At 46.7% G+C, this 21976-nt stretch overlaps 1 protein-coding gene across 4 annotated transcripts in view; it reads left to right on the top strand.

The window, feature by feature from the left end:
• AK8 (adenylate kinase 8) overlaps positions 1-21976 on the top strand; it is a 77199-nt gene that overhangs the window by 29989 nt on the left and 25234 nt on the right. For all 4 annotated transcript variants that reach the window (XM_042480048.1, XM_042480049.1, XM_042480050.1 and 1 more), the window contains 5 exons: positions 6295-6376; positions 6899-6970; positions 7765-7965; positions 10311-10442; positions 12271-12360. In XM_042480048.1, coding sequence (XP_042335982.1) covers positions 6295-6376; positions 6899-6970; positions 7765-7965; positions 10311-10442; positions 12271-12360 — 577 coding nt within the window. The remainder of the gene's footprint in view (positions 1-6294; positions 6377-6898; positions 6971-7764; positions 7966-10310; positions 10443-12270; positions 12361-21976) is intronic.

Here is a 21976-nt window from a genome sequence, read left to right as displayed (position 1 = left end):
GGAATGGCAGACAGAGAGGAATCACTCCTAAGTCTCCCCATGGCCATTCTCAGGGTGACCCCAAGGAAAGTTGGCCAGAGCAGCACAAGCACTTGGGATGTTTGGTTGTTAGCTTGGTAATTGTGATGGCCCTTCTGATAGACATGAGTCACATTGGATGTGCCCTTTCGTGGAGCAGAACAGCAGGATCATCACTTGAATGGGCTCAAACTATACAAAAAAAGATTCCAACTCAACATTAGGAAGGACTTTCTGACAGTAAGAGCTGTTCGACAGTGGAACACACTCTTTCAGAGTGTGGTGGAGCCTCCTTCTTTGGAAGTTTTTAAACAGAGGCTGGATGGCCATTTGTTGGGGGTACTTTGATTGTGTATTCCTGCATGGCTGAAGATGGTTGGACTTGATGGCCCTTGAACTTTCTTCCAATTCTATGATTCTATTATTGTGTGTGTGTGTGTGTGTGTGTGTGTGTGTATAGCAACAAATCCCTGCCTCTGTCTACATGTTCACCAGGGGAGATAGAAGATACCCGGATGTGGCAAAGGTTTCCTTGCCAGGGCATCTGCCACAGTGTCTGCTCCCAGATGGCCTGGCCTGGTCTGGTCTGGCTGCTGAGAGTGTCATGGCTTTGACACTTGCCACTCCCCTAGCAGTACCGGTGGCCCCTAGCCTTGGGTTAGCAGTGGGGTCCTCTGTCTAGATGGGCCTTAATGCAGACGTTGTTGCAACCATTGGTACAACTGCAAGGTGGTGACCCGTTTCAAAGCATATCAAGCAGGAGAGGCATCAAAACAGGCGGGAACAAGCAGGAAGAGGCACTTTGAATTCAATGTATGGGTGACATGCTGACCCTCCTTTGAGTGCCTGGGGATGGCTTGCTTTTGATGGGAGGTCCCTCGCTTCCCCTAGCCATGGCTTCCTAAGCAGAGGTGGCTTTAGCCCACTAAGGTATTAATTAGACTTTAATGGCAATCATGGGGGCACAGCGCAGGACTCGCTTTGCTCCGTGTTGTTTCTTCCAGCTCCCCAATCACATTCCTCCTTGCTTTTGTACTTTGTCCCTCCTTCCCCCTTCCTTTTTCTTTTTTAATCCTCTGACATCTGTTTGGAGCTTGTCCCTTCTGTGATACTCTCCTTCTTGCAGCTGTTCCAGACCTCCAGCTCAGAGCCACGCATGGGGGTGTGTGTTTGGGGCTGGGGTGTGGGAGAGTGCCCTGAGCATAAGGCCCTTTTGATGTATGATAAAACGGAACTGAGCCACTGGGGGCATGCAGGCAGGCAGTGCTGGAATATCAATAAACCCGCACCGAGCCCAGCCTCAGTGCTGCACCTCTGCGGCAGCCAGCCAGCGGACGAAACATTCATGGAAGTGTCAAGCCAATGGATAATGTATGCTAATTAGGAGATTGGCTGGAGCCTTGGATCTGGGAGACCTTTGCAAGAATGGGGAGGGGGGTGGTGAGGTGGAGAGTGACCCATATATCTAACAGTTTCAGAGGAGGCTCATTTATAATGCATTCGTTGCCTGGCATTTTGAAATGTGAATAACTGCAAACAACTTGTTAGCTGAGCTCCTCCTCCTCTTCTATGGCTGTTCTTGTGTTGCTTAGAACTCTCTAGCCACCAAGTCACACTTTTAAAGCAGGACTTCAGAACCAACCTCACATGTACTGTTTGGACATGTTTTACTTCTACTTGCAGTTCCCTGGTCAACATGCCATGCAAGCCTGCCACTTGCTGGTCTCAGGCATGGTGGCAACTTCTGTGATATCCATTGGAAGAGCTGGTGGCACAGGGCAAGTATTCATCTGGTTAAGCACAGCATTTTTAGTGCCCACTGGCAGCCTCCTCACACTGACCACCTCATTTTGATTTCAAATCCATGATGGTTTATGGAGTATGGGAGCTGGAGTGCAAAATGTAGGCATGTTCCTCCTGCAAGCTTGGTTTCTATATATGTATCTGGAGAAGGTGGGCTTTCCTGTTTGCCCATAGGGGCCAAAGCCCTTTGCTCTGGTGCCTTCCTTGGGCGGCTGGGCCTGGGGTTCTGAAGGGGGCCTGGCGAAAGAGGGACAGTGAGAAATGGTGGAATCAGAGCCCAGAGAGTAAGCCCCCCCACTTGCCCCACACTCCCCCCAGAGGTACTCATGGTGTTAGAACAAGCAATAGCAGCATCATTTATATACCGCTTCATAATGAACTAAGCAGTCTCTAAGTGTTTTACAACTGTAAGCTCATTTTAGTGAGTCAGAGAATGAAGGCTCTAACAATTTGAGAGCCCAGATGACATGCCAGGTCTGCAGCCACAAGAGCAGAGCTTCCTGCAGCCAAAGGAACAGAGTTCCCAGCAGTCACAACTCTTAGAGGAAGAGTCAGACTTACCTGTACCTACCCCCATAGAGAGATGTCAGGACAAAGAAATGCTCACAGAGTTTATTTTTTTTATAGGAATCACGCTACAATTAGGGAGCACCTGCGAGTTCTGGGCAGGCTATAAATAACCCCAATACCTTCTCCAGACAAGTGTGGCTGACAGCCAAGCTTTTTTTGTTGAAGCTACGCTGGTGTCATGCTCTGTGACTGTTTGCCTTGAACTATGCCTGGATTTGTGATTACCTTTTGGGACAACTCTTGGACTGTGTACTGAACTGTGAGCAACTTGGACCAGATTGGACTACTTCTGTTTCTTGTTTGACTTTTTGGTGGACTCAGACTCTGTCCTCCTATAACTCTGTGAACACTAAGCCTTCGTGCTGGGAGTCTGGTTTGCTTCCCAAGGGCAAAATAGGACACACTGGAGGCAGAGATGGAGTCCCTCTGGAGGCAAGGAGCTGCAGTGATGCAGTTTGCTACTGGGGCAGTGCTCAGCAGTGCCTGTTAGGGTACCTGGGATTGGGATTGGGATCAGGTTCTTTTGTGTGCCTGCTGACCAACCAAGTTTGGGTCTCTGGTCCATCCGTATGTATGGCACAGGTTCCATAGGTGCCACCTTGAGATAAAGGGGCTGGGGGGGGGTGCATCAATCCCAGGCAGGACCCTGGAGAGCAGCAAATATATTCCCACCCCCTAAAAAGCCTCCCCTCTCTTTTTAAACATAGAATTATAGAGTTGGAAGAGACCACAATGGCCCTCCAGTCCAACCCCCTGCCATGCAGGAAATCACAATCAAATAAAATGGCTCTTCAAAACTTCCAATGCCACAACTAGTCATTTTACCCCACCTTCCACCATCCCCACCTCTGTTTCAGACCCATTAGGGCTTTTTTTCAAGGCCCAAACAGACAGGCAGCAACTTATCATTTCCAAAGGGGGGCTGGAGAGGCCTAAACAGAACAAAGGGGGTGAAAATGCCACAACACAGTTAGTTATAAACCACCTGAGCCCTGGTTTCAGAGAGTGCAGTTGCCCAGTTTTGGTGGAAATATACTGCAGGAATTTCCAGTGGGAGCCTTGAGGGGGTCTGCATGCCTCGTGGGCCTTGCTTGGCCCCCCACCTCTGTTCTCCCAAGCGAGGTCTTGGCCCCCCAATCTGGATGTCCTTGCTGTGGTTGGCAGCTGCTCTGCGTTGCCGCCTGCTCCTGGTTCTCCTCCGTGTGGGAAGTGTGTGGCCCCTGAGTCTCCCGAATTCACAGCCAGGAGCAACAGACCCCTGGACCCCCCAGACTTGCCTTTTCCAGCACCCTTCTTAGGGCACACACAGGATCTCTTTGCCTGCTACTTCCTGGGCTGGAGAACAGGAGGATGGGGGGGGGGGGGCGAGGGCAGAAAATGATGCCTAGGTGTCCCTGGAGTGTCTGCCTGATTTCTTGCAGAAATTTGCGGCGTGGCGTGGCATGTTAGGAAAACTGGGCTAATTAGAGAGTTGCAAAGAGACGGTTGTGTTTTCCAGTATAATTAGAATGTCCTGGTTTCCTCCTCAGGGGGAAATGTTTCCCTCGAATTGTTCTGCCACTTTTTGGATCCCCTACCGATTACAGCTTCAAGTTGATGTAGGAGCAGGTGATTATTGCCAGCTTAATGCAATATTAAAATGTTTTGTGTGTACAGGCGCACCCACCCACAATTTCTCCATCTTCCTCTGAAAGTCCCAGGCAGGTAAGGCAACTGGCAGAGAAGAATTGCAATCAGATTAAGCAGATTAAAACACAACTTTCACTTTCTGTGCCACAACCAGGTTGAATCCTTCGATCTAGAGGCACTTTGCCACTTTGGGTCCTCTGTAGCATTGCATCATGGGAGATTACAAATTACACCTCTGGAAAGTGTTGGTGCCAGCCCTTGCCATTGGCTGATTGGTGGTGGCACTTCTGGAGGGAGGCAGGCGCAGGATCAGTGACAGCCCTGGTATGTGTGTATACTTGTGTGCGTGTGCATGTGCCAGGTTATGTGGGCCCAGTCAGCAGCCAGACAATTCTGGGTGATGTAGATGTATGGCTTACAGGCCAGCCACAAAAGGATTGCATTTGATCTCAGCTCCAGGTGGAGTTATTCAGATTTGGCTAATAAAGATTTGGTCAGTGGTTCAGTGAACATTTGGAGCCAGAGGGTCACAGACTTTGGTTGTCTCCCTATTTTGAATTACTATATTTTGAATTATAGGACTTTGTAATGAGGGTTCAGGTGTGTTTCTGATTTCAGCTGAAAAAAGTTTGCTTTGGTGTTTGGATCAGGGGCTACATAATCAGTAAGAGCTTGTGTTTTCCCTCTATTTTGTTCTCTTTTTCTTTCTCTCTACCCCTTTAATAAAAAGGATGTTCAATCCAACACTTAGTTGGCTATAACAAGGACTTTAGGGAGGAAACGGCTCTTTCTACATAGATCTCTTTAGCTCTGCTGCTTCATTAGTTCTGGGAGCTGGGAGGATTCCATTACCACAAATATTTCTGTATAATTTAGAGAAAAGAATGAAATGTGCATATTTTTCCCTAGTGCTCTTTGCTCTTTAGCTTTGTTTAGCTTTTTCATCTGGTGCGTGGGTTGGATGCTCTTGAATATTTCAAAATTTGGAGACTCTTTACCCTCTCTCTGCCTTGCAAAGCCTTTTGTTTATCTGGGAATAGATATCTTCAGGAACTGCAGCAGGTTTATGACTCAGAACACCCCATTAGCCAAACTGCACTGCCAGGGCAGAAATTGGGTGGCCTTAGACCTTTTTGCCTCTAGCGCTGGGTGCTCAGAGAAGGTGATAGATGTTCAGCCACACCAGCAGCGGACTCTGGGCTTTTTCAATTATGCATGTGCTTTCTTTATGAAAGCATCTCTATCCCACCCTTCTGTCAAAGACTCTTGGAGCAATAGAAAAGTTGAAACACTTCTTAATAAAATAACTTAAAATCTAAATATTTCGAAACCAGGAAATGCACTTTAACAGAGAAGAACAAATACATCAAAGAGAGCAAATAGAAAATGTTGGTAGTGGTATAGAGAGAGACGAAAGATGTATATAGAAAGAAAATCATGAAAAGTTGCCTTCAGGCCTACCAAAAGAAACCACTTTTTTAGGGTGGACCGCTGTAAAAGGCAGGAGGAGGTGCAGTTATCACCCCAGGAGACCTTGGCGGTCCATCCCCACAAAAGTCAAAAACATTTTTGCCCCAAGTGACCTCTAGGAGACATGGGGACATTTTCATAGTTTGGGATGTGTGTGACCATTTTAGGCCCAGGAAAAATCTTTTTAAACAATAGGAAATCCAAAATTTTCCACCACCACCCCAACCAAACACCCCTCTACTGGGCCTAAAATGGTACAGGGGAGCAAAAATGTGCCAGATTTCTCCCCCACAGCCATAGAGGGCATCTGGTCATCTTGTATTTTGACCCTGTCCTCTGGGGTATTAGCTACTCCTCCTAATTTGGTGTCATCTGCAAATTTGATAAGTATGAACCCAATTCTGTCATTGATAGAAATGTTGAATAGCACTGGGCCCAGGACAGAACCCTGTGGGACCCCACTGGTCACTTCTCTCCAGGATGAAAAGGAGCCATTGTTGAGCACCCTTTGAGTTCAGTTGGTCAACCAATTATAAATCCACCTAACAGTTGTATTGTCTAGCCCACATTTTATAAGCTTGTTTGAAAGAATGTCATGGGGTACCTTGTTAAAGGCCTTACTGAAATCAAGATATGCTAGTGCTCCATCCTGTCAGCTGCCTACTGAACTAGAGCAGGCACAGCTGGATGAGTCCCCTCCTTCAAACACTTGCTATGACTCTTCATTTCTACCTACCTCTTTTTATGGCCATGCCTTGCATAAACCTTTCACTGAAAGTATTAAATCTCTTTTTCTTCCATCAGGGTTGGATTATCGAAGGCCTCCCTGACACCCGGGAACTTGCGCGGAGCTTGCAGGCAGTGGGGATCATTCCACGGCATGTTGGTAAGAACCTTCCCTGTGTCCATTTTAAAATGGTCCTTCCCAAGTCTCTCTGACCAACCTCTGAGAATATGGTGGAAGAGGAGGGAGAGCACACATGGCAATCTGGGTGGGGATTCTTCACAGTGCCACAAGGCCCTAAAGGAACCCTGTAAGCTCTGTTTCAGAAGATGAAACTGGCAATACCACTTCTGAGGATTCTTTAAGAAAACTGCAAAATTCATGGGGTCACTGACAACTTGAAGCCACATACACAAATGCAAGACTTGTTGCCCTGTGGCTTTTATTTAGTTCCTAGATGATGGGTGTGTGTTGTTGTTGTTTTTAGGAGAAGGTGCTATTAAATAGTTTTTCTAATTATTTTTAATTTTTATTGTTCCTTTAATTCTTTAAACATTTGCTCTTATGTGTTTTCATTGTACTTTTCCTTTAGTATTACTCTGAATTGCCCTGTGTCCCATATTTGGGTGAAAGCTAATAAAATAGTGAATAACTAACACTGTATTTGTTTTGCTGGCTTTCCAGTCGTGTTTTATGCTCCGGACTCTGTGTTGATCGAGAGGAATCTTGGGAAAAGAGTAGACTGTGTTACTGGAGGTGAGTTGGCTTTCTGAGGTGGGGAGAAGGAAATGCAAGCCAGGAAAGGCAGAAGGAGAAATGGGAGATTTGCAGGGTAATCTGGGCACCTTTTACTCACTAGTTCAAGTCTAGATGTTTAACACTTGCCAGACTGACTGGGGCTGATGGAAATTGTACAGCACCCTTGGGAAGGTCAAAGGTTTCCTTAGTCCTGATTGATCTCCGGAATTTCCACTCTCTGTATTTCAGATTTCTTCTGGTGGAGGCTGCAATGTGTGTGGCTTCTTCCCTTCATGTCTCTGAACATGCACAACCCCTCTTTCACATGGTGCGGTGGGGTGCCCCATTGCCACAGGCACCTCTGCAGAGTAGGCTTTTTGCACAGTACCAGTAACGTCTACTCCAATGCCTTCAGTGCTAGCCATGTCACTGTGTGGGGTGTCATCATGGCCGAAGCCTGGGGGTTACTAACTATCAGTAAGAGATTCTGGGTATTGTAGTCTATAATGCAGCTTACTCAGTCCCAGAGCTGGGTGACAGTTCTCATCTGCCCCAGCCAAAGCAACCAGTCATAAGGGGTTGTGACAGTTGACATTCAAAATCCTTGAAAGGTGCTGGAGGGAGACAGCTGGCGGATGCCACTTTCCTCTGCCTCGGGTGTTGCTGCTGGCTTCCCCTGCTGCTTCTCTCCCTGTTCTCAGCTTTGTCCGGATGGGTTTTGCTGATAATTTTCAGGGGCATTTTGCAGCTGAACAAAAGTCTGGTGGTGAACGCTTTGCTTAATTGCCTGTTTTTCATGGGCTGATTTCCAGAAGTCTACCATACCACATTTGACTGGCCTATGGATGAGACTGTGCAGATGCATCTGGTAGTTCCTGAAGGCATCTCTGAGGAAGAAACGGCCAGGCGGCTGGTGGAATACCATCAGAACTATTACGGGATTCTGCAGTCCTTTGGGAAGTCTATGAAGCTGATCAATGCTGACCAGCCCTGCACGGATGCCCTTGCACAGGGTAGGAACAGATCCTGGCCCTGGCTCCAGAGGTGATGTTGAAGGAGGGTGGCAGGGCATATCTTTTCTTTTCACTTTTGTAATTGATTTTGGTGATTCTGGTCATGGACAGTGATGTCCCCAGGTTTGGTGTCACCTAGTGTGAGTGGGGGCTGCTGGGGGGGCAGTGGCAGCCTCCCCTTCCTCCCCCACTGGCTGGGCAAGTAAGGCAGCAGGAAGGAAGGGTCATGCTCACCCCTTCTCCTTTCCTACTGCTAGAGCTTCCTCCTGAAGAAAGAGCTCAAAGGTGGTGAAGTTAGAAAGGCCCTGCTTGCCTCTCCTCCTGCTGCTGCTTCTCTTGCCTGGCCCTCCTCCCCACCTGTCCAGACCCAGAAAGGACTACAAGGAAATGGTGGTCTTCCCTGCCCTCCCTCTGTTGTCTCCCATTGACTCAGTTGTTCTGGGTGCTGCCAGGGGAGTGAGGCAGTGGGGGGGGGGGAACTGCCCTGGCAGCGCCCAGAACAACTGAGGCAATGGGAGAAGCATGCTGTTCCTCCTCCTCTTCCACTGTCTTGGTCTCCTCCTCTTGGAGAGAGCCATGGCTGCAGAAAAGAAGAGGCAGATGCAGCAGCAGTGTACCCAGCAGTAGTAGGAGGATGTCACTCCTCTTCTTAGTTGTCACCCAGTGTGTATCACATCCTGCACTCCCCTAGTGACATGACTGGTCATGAGGTGAGCTGGGCGGTGGAGACTGACCGTGAGCTAAGAAAGATGCTGAATTCCTTATTTCCAACAAAGCATACAGTTTTACTGAGCCACTGCCTGACATCACCATCCATGGCTGGCGCATTTTTGAGTGAACCACCTTGGCCATACAGGCTAGAAACTTACTACTTTTGGAAAACTGTTGACACCCATGATGTTGTTAAAGCTGAGATGTTTTGAGCAGGTTCATTATGTGCCAACGTCCAAAAGGGTAGATTTCAAACTCTTCCTGGCATGTATGCAGTTCTGGGAGGAGGAGAGCAGCTTCTTCTCACAGGGAATGGCCTCCATCTAATGATCACTGAATCTACCTGTCTGGGAGGGGTCCAGGCGGACGATGGGGAGACCGTTTCTTTTGAGGAGGGGAAATGTAGTACATGAAATGTCCCTAGAGGACTGTGTTTAAGTGAAGTGGAGGAGATGAAAAGAACTCCCACCCTGTTTTCCAAAGTGTGTCTTTGTGTCTGTGATATTCCCTAATTAACGTTGTATATTAACCACTCCTTTCATTTGAGTCTTTCATAGGGAAAACACAGAAGCTGAGAGGCTCTAAAGCATGTTTTACATTTCTTTCTTCTTTTTTTCAAATTGCCCCATTCCCAACAATCTTCCAAAGATCTTTTTATATAGCCTAGCTATATTTTTCAGTTTTGAAAAAAGGCCTCTTCTTCTAATTACAAGCAGTGCACTTTAAGGTAAACAAGCTGGAAGTTTATATTTGGAATTTACAAATTAATTACCCTTAAATTACTTAATTAAATCTAAAAGTTCACATCATCTTTCATAAACAATTCATGCCTTGAATTGTAAATATATGTGTGCAGGCTGAATATTAATTATTATTAATTAATAATGCAGTGAGATAAATTGAAATTTGGAATGAAAAAAATCCTCTCTAGATCTCTGTCTGTCTGTGTTTTTTAGCCGATGCATCAAGCAGACAGATTTTTTAAAAGAATAATTAGATGTGGAGACTGTCTGGGGGATCATTACTCCTAATTAACTTGGTTATTTACTGCAAATTAAGCATAATTTGTAAGCAGGCTGGTTGGCCTGTTCAGTTGGTGCTGTGGATATGTTGGGTTGGAAGGAAGAGATTAGTGCCTGTCTCTGGTTAGCTGATATTTATTTGGGGATAAATCATCTGCAAAAGGACTGTTTTCTGCTGCCAGCAGAGCCAGCTCTAAGATTTGTGGTGTGGACAAAGAGGGAGGAGGTTGCTGCTGACATTGGACAGTGAGGGATGGAAATGTATGTAGAGGGATGTCCCCAGAGTCCTGTGCCCAGAGATTTTGTGCAAGTGAGCCAAGCCACATGCCAGCAACCTTACAGCAGCATGTGGGGTGCACTTGAGGCACCAAAGCCCCACCGTTCTATCTTCCTCCCAGTTTGTCTGCAGATATGGCTGTAGGTGAAGCCCAGCATGGTGCAGATGCCGGGGAAACAACCTCTGTTAGGAGTCAGTTATTACTCTAGGTGCGCAGAAGTGTTAAAGGCTCTTTGTCTGCTCCATCAGAAGTGCCTTGGACTTTTGTTTTGCTCTATTCAGTTTTTTGTATTTTTGGCAGCCTTACTTACTTACCCTTCCGCTTTTTTCCTCAGTTCTGACGCATATTCAGATTCCTCCTCGAACTCATGCTCCGTTTTCACCCCGGATTCTCCTTTGTGGACCTCCAGGCTCTGGGAAAAGCCTCCAGGCTGCACTGATTGCTCAAAAATATGGCATCATCAATGGTTAGTTTGGAATAAGTACTCCCTTTTCCTCTCCTGGTCATGTTTCTCAGATTGTTGCCCTCTGTTTCTCCATTGCTGAGGAGATAAATTCCCCACTCCTTACATCTAAACCAACCAATGCATTCATCTTGTTATCAACATTAGCATGGTGTAATAGACTAAAGTATAGCACACAGTTCAACCACAGTTAACAAAACCTTTGACAAAGAAGCTTCTTTTTACAAAGTTTAGTTGTGGCTGCACAACACCCTTTTCTTTTTGGCTACTGTGTAGCTGAAAGATTTTTTTCGGCCATACATAGTAGCCTTAATGCTCCTCTCCAGCACCATATCTTCCTGTCTGCTTTCTTCACTGTCCAGCTCTCACATTCATCCATGGTTATGGGGAATATAATGGTTTGGACAATTCTAACTTTTTGTCATACAGTGATTTATTTATAATGGGCACAGAATAACCACACACCTCCATCAGGCTCAAGGATCGCAAGGTCCAACATGTAGGGCTCATTGCCCTCCCTTCATCTTGAGGGGTAAGGATGAGGAGAGGAAACCAGGCAGCAGAGGAGGGTGGACAGGTGGGTCTACTTAGATTTCTCTTGGTTTCTATTCTTGAGCCCATTCCACACAGTTTCAGCATCCACTAGCTTTTTCAAATGTCAGCACAGAACTTGATGTGCATTTTTTGGGCGTACGTATTTCTTGTCTGGATGTAAATCAGACATTGTACATTTCAGACCTTGTTTACTGCTGTACCTATCCCTTTCCCCCAAGCTCTTTCCCTAGTATAATGCATATTTGTAGGTCATTTTCACCAGTATACCTATTTTTGTGAACAGTTCCCATAGCATGCACTGGAGCACTGTGTTGCAAAATGTGGAGTGGTGTCCATACTGAAGGATAATTGCATTTTGTGGCTATCTGTTTGAGAATAATAACACACACACACACACAGGGTGACCTTGGGCAAGTCACACACTCTCATCCTCAGGGGAAGGCAATGGCAAACCTCCTCTGAACAAATCTTGCCAAGAAAAACTCATGATAGGATTGCCTTAGTCAGAAAGTACTTGAATGCACACAACAACAACAAATATAGGTATAGAGAGAGGAGTGCATTTGGCTGGGAATGTATTTATTTATAATTTTTAAAGGCAGACACTAATCAAAATATGAGGTAGAAGTAACAGGTCATGGGAGATGGGATGAGTTTCTCATTCACTAGTTATAAACCTGTAATTGCTGAAGGAAATGAGAGCCTCTGAATTGCTCTGCTGCAGGGCTGAAAATCTCACAGCAAATTGGCCCAGAGGACTGCTGAACATGCAAGTCAGAATTCTCATGCCTAGGAGGTCCTCTAATCCAGACTCATGCCCAACATACAGTCCAGCTGGATGAGGTCAGAAGATGGTGCATGTATGTGTACGGGTTCATGGGAGAAATGGAGAAACCAAGGAGCCTTTTATTTTGTTCTGCAACCCTTTTTGAACATACAGTGTCTTGTACCTCTGCCATCATTCTTTCATCACCACTCCACTCTTCTCCTTCCTTGTTGCTGTATGCCTTCAAGTAGTTTCTGACTTGCGGCAACCATATCATGGGGTTTTCTTGGCAAGACTTGTTCAGAGGAGGTTTGCCACTGCCCTCCCCTGAAGCCGAGAGCATGTGACTTGTCCAAGGTCATCCAGTGGGTTTCATGGCCAAGCAGGGAATCAAACCCTGGTCTCTAGAGACAAAGTTCAACATTCAAACCACCACTTCATGCTGACTCTGCCTCCTTGATTCCTTTTTAAAAATTAACCGAGTGTCTTTTTGTTCCTCTTTCCTCTCAGTTTGCTGCAGAGATATGATAAAGGAGGCTGTAGCTGATGGTACGAAACTTGGAGAACTCATTAAGCCCTACCTTGACAATGGATGGCCAGGTAGGTTGGGAGAACCCATGGAATTTGAGAGAAAAGAACCCATGGGATTTGTTGGGGAGAGAGAACAATACCTCCACATTGCAGATTCTGAATATCCATATTCAGACTGAGAGGACCCTCCACATTATGTACGGTGAAGGCTTATTGTTGCTGTTACTGTCATTGGTATGATTTTTTAAACAGTTTTACCGTGTTTTAAGATGGGGATTTTAAATTGGTTTCAAAACTTTGTAAGGGTTTTTAATTTCTTCTGGAAGCCACTTTGCAATGCTGTCCTTCAGGCTAGTGTCACCTGGTGCCGGGGGGACTACCTCCCCCCTGCCCGGTGAGGCCACTGCCCATCCTCAGCCCTTCAGGATCCGGTGTGGCAAGAGCCATGTCAGATCCTGAAGCTTCACCCCACCCCCCAAGCCCTTCAGGATCTCCATGCCGCCTTATCGTCAACAGTCATAGGTCTTGCAGACTCAAGCCAAAGCTTCCTTGATTGAATCTACCCACTTGCAGTGTGACCTTTCTCCTCTCCTGCTGTCTTTCACCTTAACAAGCATTATTGTCTTTTCTACTGAGTCATGTCTTCTCATGATATGGCGAAAGTATGGCAGCCTCACTTTAGTCATCTTGGCTTCTAAGAAGAGTTCAGGCTTGATTTGGGGGCATTCCGGGAAGCCAATCAGGGAATTTCCCTTCAAGGGTGATTGGCAATACTGGCCCTGATATACTTGGGCCTGCCTTTTCACTCCCTCCCAGGCCGGATGGTGTCAGATACCATGGAGGGAGGGCCCTGCTTCTTTAGGTTAGCCCTGATGGAGTTGGGCCTGCCTTTTCACTCCCTCCCAGGCCAGATGATGACAGATGCTATGGAGGGAGGGCTCTTCTTCCACTGGCTAGCCCTGATGGAGTCAGGCCTGCCTTTTCACTCCCTTCCAGGCCAGATGATGACAGATGCCATGGAGGGAGGGCTCTTCTTCTTCAGGCTAGCCCTGATGGAGTTGGGCCTGCCTTTTCAGGTCAGATGGTGTCAGCTGGCATCCTTTGAGGTTATTAGGTCACCCTGGGGGAGGAGGCTCCCTCCTCCTCTTCTTCTTCTTCATCTTCCTCCTCCTCTTCCCTATCTCTCCTGGAGGAGCAATTAGGCGGGAGAGCAGAGGCTGCGGAGGACGAGGGGGAACCGGAGTCAAACCCCTTCCTCCCTCCCTCCCTCCCTCTCCCTTCGCCTCGTGGAGGAAACTTGGGGGCCGTTTGAAGGCGAGTTGGGAAAGCGTGGCGCGTCTCAGCGTTTGATGTGGAAATAGGACAGTTTGAATCCGCCGAGTTTAATTTTTCACAAGCTGGAGGGGCCCCGCGGTGCTCCCTTCGCTTCTTAGGAGCCCAGGGAGGGAGAGAAGGAGGGAGGAAGAAGCACAACACACAACACACACACGCACACCCAAATGGGAACTAATACCACGGATTATTTTTCAGTTTTCTTGAAAGCTTTGTGCATTCAGACCCTCCAGCTGAGTCTGGATAGGAAACATCTCTTTCTTTCTTTCTTTCTTTCTTTCTTTCTTTCTTTTTCTCTGCTTTTGCTTCTCCTAACCTTCCTTCTGCACCTGCATTTTAAAAAGGAAGCTCCTGCCCCCTCCCTTCTTTGACAAAGCTTTTGAAGTCGCTTCCCTGGAAACTTTTGCCATTTTCTCCCTCACCTGGGAATTGCATCAGAACAGAGGGTCTTTTATTATTATTATTACTAATAACAATATTTTCCCTTCGAATAAGAAGCAGGGGAGCGTTCCCCCCCCCAATTATTGCTGGTGAAAATTGACAGTCAGGAGAACAAGACAAACATTTATATAGATTTTCCTCTCTTTTCCTCTCATTCTTCCCTTCCTCAGACTCTCATCTAGACATTTTCAGAGTCTAATCTTTTAGAAAAGCCAGGTAGTGTCCAAGCTGCTGATTTCTCAAAACATAGGTTTTCCCTCTGTATGACTGGTTTTATTTTTGAGTGGTAAAATAGCCGGATTAATTTTTTATGTGACTTTTCCTGTACTGTTTATTTAATTCCCCTCAATCCACTCTCAAAGGGTTAGTTTCACTCTGTGTGTGTGTGTATTTTTAACTCACCGCAGTAAAACTGTGTGTAAGGTTTCCTGATACAAAGGAGAAGAAGCCTTCCTGCTCTTTGGATACAGGAGAGAATTTTGGCAGGATTTTGGATTTAGAATCACAGAATCCTAGAGTTGGAAGAGCCCTCAAGGGTCATCCGATCTAGCCACATACTGTCTTGCACCATGCGGGGTGAGTGAAGTTAATCCACAGACAATTCCCACTTCTATATCACTGGGAATTTTAGCAAATCCCTCCACATGCTTCCTTCCATATATGGAGGAGGACATTGAAGTCACAAACACATACACACACCCTGGAAGCCTGGGCGTCCTTTTTCACTCACCAATGTAGCCTTCCACGTTCCACCACACTCCCAGCTTCAGCTAACATAACTAACGTTAGCCTACTTTCTAAGGATGTTGTACGGTTTACTGAACAATAAGCTCCCCCAGATTGGTCTAAAGCAGGGTGAGGTCTCATGATATATCACCATCCTTGGTTAATCCACAGACCAATTATTTACCATTGCCCCCTTTATTCAATTCATAGAGCATCCTGGGTTTGTTGGCCAGTCCAGTTTTTTTCAAAGAAGTGCTCAATTGTTTGCTATTTTAAGGACACTTAAGAAAGTGCCAATAGCCAGGAGTGGTGGCCCAACCGGAGCCAGTGAGACTGCTGACCCTTTCCTTTGCCCCACAGAGTCATCTGGTGGTGTTTTTCTTGCACACAAACACATCCCAATTCTAGTAACACACATGGGGATTTTAGTGCAAAAGATAGTGGGGTTTTTTTGTGTATGCAAAATCCAAGGTTTTCTGTATTTCTGTATTTTCATAAAATGCTCCTCTTTTTCACACAACCCCCTTACTGGAGTTGCTAGCTGAGATTTCAGGGCCAGAACCAAGGGAAGGCTCCTTCTGGAGCATGGTAACATGGGGCCTCAACCACAGTTAAAGTATGTAATTTGAATAATGAAGAAACCAAATCTAACAGAGGACGGTACACACACACACACACACACACACTTGAACATTTAGTTTTCAAGGCAGTACTCTCACCCTGAGATTCTTCCTCCTCACTGTGAGGGCTGGAGGCGAGGGTCCAGGATCCGAGACTTAGAACTAGGCTTGGAGATCTGGGAACCCTAGAGCAGTGATAGTGAACCTTTTAGGTACCAAGTGCCCAAACTAAAAGGCCTTCTGGCACTGGGTATTACCTGGTGACTAGGACATGATTTCTCGGGGGGAAATCATGTTCCATCCTCTGCGTGCCACGGAAAATGGCTTCATGTGCCATCTCTGGTCTGCGTGCCATAGGTTCACCACCATGGCCCTAGAGGTTACCAGGTGGTAGTGGGTGTTGATAACCAGCAGGTGGCAGCAGGAGTCAAGCACAGACCAAGCTCTGCTCCAAAGACTGGTCTTTGCAAAGCCTCTGGGTGATTAGCCAGAGGCAGCTGAAAATACTGTGTAGTCCTCAGGATTAGCTCCAGCAAGTGGTGAAATCAGAGCTTCAGAAAAATTACCTTTTTGGTTTATAACTCTCGCAGAGCCAAACACCCAGTTTTCCCCAGCTTGGGGTAAATTATTGCTTGGGAGTGGTGGTTGCTCACCCCTTTCCCGGCCACACTGCCACTCACATTGCAGAGAGCATGCAGAACATGTAGAGGCAGGTCAGCAAGATTCTTGTCTGCAGCCAAACTCCCCTTTCTTTAGGGAATCAACAGGGTGGTGGTGCTGACAGGCCCCTTCCCTGTTGCTCAGATACTGGAAAAAAGCAGACCAGGGCATAGTCCATGTGAGCCTTTTGTCCTGTTGTTGTTTTAACCCGTGCTCTTTTTCCTCTCTAAGAGGGTTGGACTAGGACTCTATAGACCAGGGTTTGACCCTCTGCTTGGCCATAGAAACCTACAGGTCACACACTTCTCTCTGCCTCAGAAAGGGCAAAGACAACCTCCTCATTCTGTCAAGAAAACCCGGTAATATGGTCACCTTAGGGTCACCCTAAGTCAGAAATGACTTGAAGGCACACAACAACTATTTCTCTCTCCAAGATGAAGCACAACATGTTTACTTATTGGGAGAGTGTTGCGAGTCAGCAATGTAGAAAGTTCTGTGAAACTAAAACGAGAAGGATGCCCTTTTTGGGAGGACATGCCCCAGATACACACACGCACGCACGCACGCACACACACACACACACACACACACACACCACATCCCAGCTGGTTTGGCCATAGAAAATTACCATTTTGTGTGAACCTGGTGCCCCTTATGAATTTTTTTTCCATTTCATTCGGGGTGATTAGTGGCTTGTGAGACCAAAGAAAAAGAGCAGACGGTAGTAAAATAGAGCCCGTGTTGCTTATAGTATCTTTTTCCTTCCTGTCTAGTCAAAGAGGATTTCCAGGTTTTGAAAGCATAACAGAAATCTGCACAACCTCTTTAGCTGGTCAGAACAGAACTTGGAAGCTGGCGGTGGGTGGACATCTTCTCTGCCTTTCCTGGAATGGGCAAAGAGGTGGACCTGAGTCTGATCACTTGGCATGTGAAGGAATACAGAGCCCCCCCCCCCCGGTCCCCCTCCCTCCATGTTGTAGGAGCCCTGCATGGGCAGCAGGTGGCACTGCGCCATAAGCAAAGCGGCAGTCCTGCCAGGCGGCTTTGCGCTGCCCACTGCTGGGTCTGTTGATTAGGAGTACATCAGAGGCAGAGTGGTAGCAAGCGGCAGACTAGAGCTGCAGTTGGCAGGACTCAAAAGCCACGAAAACAGCTGTGGTGTTAAGGAAATAATAATGATTGTCTCAGATATCGCCTCTGTACTTATTATGTTAGCCGTGCTTTGAAGGAGTCTGAACCTTGGTTTCCCATGGAAACTGTAGTTTACATGCATACTTGTAATGCGGCCGCTGGACCAGATGTAGCTTCAGAAGTCCTCTTCAAAGCGAGAGCCTAGTAGAGGCTTCAGACGGAGAAGCCACACGTGATGAGACAGAAAGTGTCGAATAAAAGGCAGCTTGGCAAAAGAAAAGAAAAAGGGATGGGGAGGGAGAACCTTTGCAGACTGGAGAACAACCAGGCCTCGTCTTTCTTAAAATCAAATCAAATTCCCCTGCTCTGGAGACAGGGTAAGAGGAGAGAGAGGCAGGGAAGGCCACTGAGGCCTTGGCCATCGCCAGCAGAAGCATCATCTGGACACAGGCAGTTTCTCCAAGCAGAAAGTGGAAAGTGGAAGCTTTTCTATACAAATTGTCTCTTAAAACTTGAACAGCCAATTGGTGGCTGGCTCCCAGATTCAGAACAACTTTATCTCCATTGCCTCTCCTTCCTCCAACCCCCCTAGGCTTGCCTTTATTTAAATTCAAGTTCATTTTTTAAAAAAACTGCCCTCCATTAGAAGAAAAAGAAGTGGGATTAGTTGTCCCCTACTCAATCACACAGGTAAATTAGGTTTAATTGTTATTTTGTGCACCTGTTGGAAAGAGTAGGTGACTGCTGCCATCCCAGATGCCAACAGAGCCTCTGTCTTTGTGTGCTCTGGAAGTGTACTTCAAACCAGGAATGTCCCCAAGCTCTGGATGTGTCATGAACCACGTTCAAGCTGCATTTCTCCAAAGGGCCACTGCTCCCATTCTGCATGTCTAAATTCAACCTTCCCATCTGAGCAGGGCTGCAGGTCCACTTGTCCTCTTGTTCTGAAGTAACACAAGTGAGGAGGAGACACAACCATCACCAGAGCCTCAGCAACACTGCCACCGAGGGAGAAGATGAAGATGTTGCCACTCTAGCCTCCAAACCTCTTGGGAGTTATCCTAGTTTTGTGCCATGAGAGAGATTTACCATACTATATAGAGACACTCAGCCAGTCTTAAGCTATTCTTTTCCAGTGTGAAGTAGCTCCCAGAGGAAAGATACATCACTGAGCACCAAAGTCAGGATCACCCATGCCATAGTATTTCAGATTTCTATGAATAGTTTTGAAAGGTGGGTAGTGAACACAACTGGAAGGAAAGAAAATCAAGTAATTGATCAAGGGTTTGAGGAGATGTCATGGACTGCCAAAGAGAGCAGCAAGTGGGTCTGACATCAAATTAGGCATGAACTCTCACTAGAAACCCAAAGGACTCATTTTAGGCTATCATTCTTTAGCTACATCATAAAATGATGTGACTAATTAGAAAAGAGAACAATGCTGGGGGAAATGGGAGGCAGCAGAGAAAGAAAGAGGCCACACGGCAGGTGGATGGACTCCACCAAGGAAGCCACAGATGCTGCCCTGAGCTAGCCAGAGTATCACACAGCTCTCTTAGAGTGTTGCTATAACAGCAAACAGCAATGACAACAAAGTGATGCTGCAATAGCAGAGAAGGGAGGAAGCCTTGGCAATTTTGGCAGTGGTGCTGGTGGCTGCAGGCAGCTGAGTCTGTAGAGTCTGGTGGGGCAGCTTATAGGTGTAGGGCTGCCTGGTGTTCACCCCATTGTCATTCACAGAGGGCTTTCTGAGGGTGGCTGCCTCTCTGTCCCATACTTCTCCCACCAGTTGCTTTGTTCCAGGGCTGTGAGGACCCCCCCCCTTCAGACCAAGGTGCAGGTCTCCTGGTGTGTGAGAAGAGGGCCAAAAGCTGGATCAGACAGGGGACACATTCTGCTCCCACAGAGACCAGTCATGTGGGAAGCCTGCTTCACCTTCCATTGCACCCTCTGTGACTTTTGGGAGACACCAGGTGAATATCTCATGGAGCTGGGCTGAGGGCTCCTTGCGGTGGTTCCCATGCAGGCAAGGCACTACATTGGCCACAGGCAGTCACCAAAAGAGTCTGTCCTTTGAATCCATTTTGCTAATACCTTTTACAAAAGAAAGAACTGGAAACTTGGTGGTCAGCAAAAAAAACCCTACAGTTTCCCTGGAGGTCTCAAGTAATCTTAAACCAATTTGACCTTTGTGGAATAATAAGAGATTCGAGTTTCACACTTTGCTGGATTTAGGGATGAGAGGCCCCACCAGCGATAGTAGCCCTCGGCAGTAGCTGATAATCAGGGCAAGATGTTAACTGTCAAACCCTGAGATCAACCCTCAGGCATCAGAATTAATGGCGGAAGACTTTAGACCTGCCTAGAGAAGGAGGGGAAAGAGGGAGACCTCTGAAGAGGAGGGAGAAGGCTAAGTGGGCTGCACCATCAAAGTGGCTTTGGACATGAGGCAGCGGAGAAGCCAAGCCTTAGCCCTCCCCAGCCCAGTCCCAAAAAGACTGTTGGGCAGCTGGTGGATATCAAGGATTTATCAGTTGAGAGAAGAGGTCAATATATGTCAGCAGCGGCTTCTGATTCCTTTTGAAAGGCAAAGATACCGGGCAGGAAAGCTGCAAACTAGAAAGGGCGCTGAGCTTGAAGTGTGTGAATTTTGGCAGTTTTGCAGATCCATATTTTTAGCTTTAGAACATTGGGTAGTTGGTTGCGGTGTTCTTTTTTTAATAGAGAAAAATACTGCATGTACCTAGAAGAGTTTTTGCTGCACCTTGAGAAGGAGGAAAACTATTTCAGATTTCAGTATCTTCAATGTACTCTTGGCAGGCCTGTGTATTATTTCACTGTCATACACCAAGCAAGCGGAGGAATATGATGCTGGATGTATAATTCAGCATCCTGGGGCACTTGACATTTAGATCTTCTTCAAAAAATGAGAACCCAATTTCTGGTCCTTCGAGGTTGAACAGAGAGGCCTTCCCTTGTAGAGGTCCTCAGTGGCCAAGTCCACTGACAGCCTCCCATCTAAGTACTAACCAAGTTAGGTTCTAAGATCAAATAGGATCTTATGCCTAATTACTGTACAAGTTTCCTTGGCGGTATACACCAAGTGATACCCTCTGATATCGAGGTCCCTTCCTGCTAGTGCTTGGACCATCAGCATTTGGGTCAGGAAGCCTTTTAAAAACATGTTTGTCAAGAAGCAGCCCCCCCACCCCAATATATACATCCTGCTTTCAATAACCTGTGATTTGGCTTAGCTTCCTCCATTTTGAGGGGAAGTAAGGGCTATTCGACACTGGAACACACTCCCTCGGAGAGTGGGGGAGTCTCCCTCCTTGGAGGTCTTTAAACAGAGGCTGGATGGCCATCTGTAGGGAATGCTTTGACTGAGAGTTCCTGCATGGCAGAATGGGGTTGGACTGGATGGCCCTTGTGTATGATTCTATGATTCTGTGATGAGGTTCATAGGACACAGCGGCAAAAACAACACGAATAGGAAAAGTTTAATGTTTTTATAAGAAGTAGGAAAAGGATGTAAAAGGTTATTGTGGAAGGAGGATTGGAGGTTCTTCTTTCAGTTGGTGAAAGGTCCAAACAGGTGGCCATAGAGAGACCTCAACAGTTGGTCAGGAAGTGCAGAAGAGCACTGCTTGGGTCTCAGGTTGGTTTCTGAGCACACTGAACAAAACCTAAAGGCTCATATATTTATATCCAAACCCCTCTTTCGTACATTCACCAGCTGGATCATTACTCCCCCTGCCTCCACCACATCCCACATCTGGCTGGCACTTTGCCCACTGTTCAGGAGAGCAGACTGAATTGGTCATGCCTGCTTGCCAGGTCTTGTTCCCTGACAAATGTTTAGAAGAATAATCCATCCTCCCTCTTCAGGGTGGAAGGACATCTTCCAGGCTCCAAGGCCATCTTATCCGGAGCAAAGAAGGAAAAGGACCACCTGGCCAATATACCTGGTGGCTGGGCACAGAGGTGATGCAGCTTACATCTGGTACCTTGTGACAATGGCCTTTGCTGGTCTCCTGTGCCAGGGCACTGGTGATCCCCATAGTGCCTGAGTCAAGCACAAAGCTTGAGGGGTCTGTAGGGTCAATAGTGTGGAGAATATGGCACAGTATGAATGGAGCTTGTTATAAAATGACATTTTGGGGGTGACTATTAAAGGCAGGATTGGAAAAAGTGCAGCCAATGGGCCATGAAGAGGGGCCCAGCCTCTTTTTTGCAGGCCCTCCAAGTCCCTGGACCACTTAGAAATGTTTTTCCCGTTGCAGGTGAAGAAAATGACCCATGGCAGTTTAATTCCAAACAACCCTCTATTGTTGGCCTCCAGTTACTTCTGGGAACAATTTTTAGATGATTTTCAGTCAGAACTGGGCTGGAACAGCCCCACATGATTCTATGGGGGTTAAAATGCCCCTACTGCCATGGTCCACATCGATTTACTGAGGTGTAACTGAGAGTTTCAGTTGTAAAGCAGCAAGGGAGAAATCCACCCCTTTTGTGCTATAACTGTAACTGTGCTTTTCATAGCATTGTAGAGATTCCAGCATATTGGAGGTGGGAAAATGTCCTCATTTTGAAAAAGGGCAAAAAAGTGGACCCAAGCAACTACTAGGCACTGATGCCCTTGATGCCAGAAAAGGTTCTGGAACAGATAATTAAACATTCAGTATGTAAGCAATTAGAAAAAAATGCTGTGGTTACTATGAGCCAACATGGGTTTCTCAAAAACAAGGCATGTTACACTAATCCTTCCTTCCTTC

The sequence above is a fragment of the Sceloporus undulatus genome, chromosome 7 (assembly GCF_019175285.1).
Source record: "Sceloporus undulatus isolate JIND9_A2432 ecotype Alabama chromosome 7, SceUnd_v1.1, whole genome shotgun sequence".
NCBI classification, from domain to species: Eukaryota; Metazoa; Chordata; class Lepidosauria; order Squamata; family Phrynosomatidae; genus Sceloporus; species Sceloporus undulatus.
Note: the sequence above shows the minus strand (reverse complement) of the source record. Positions and strands in the feature narration are given on the sequence as shown.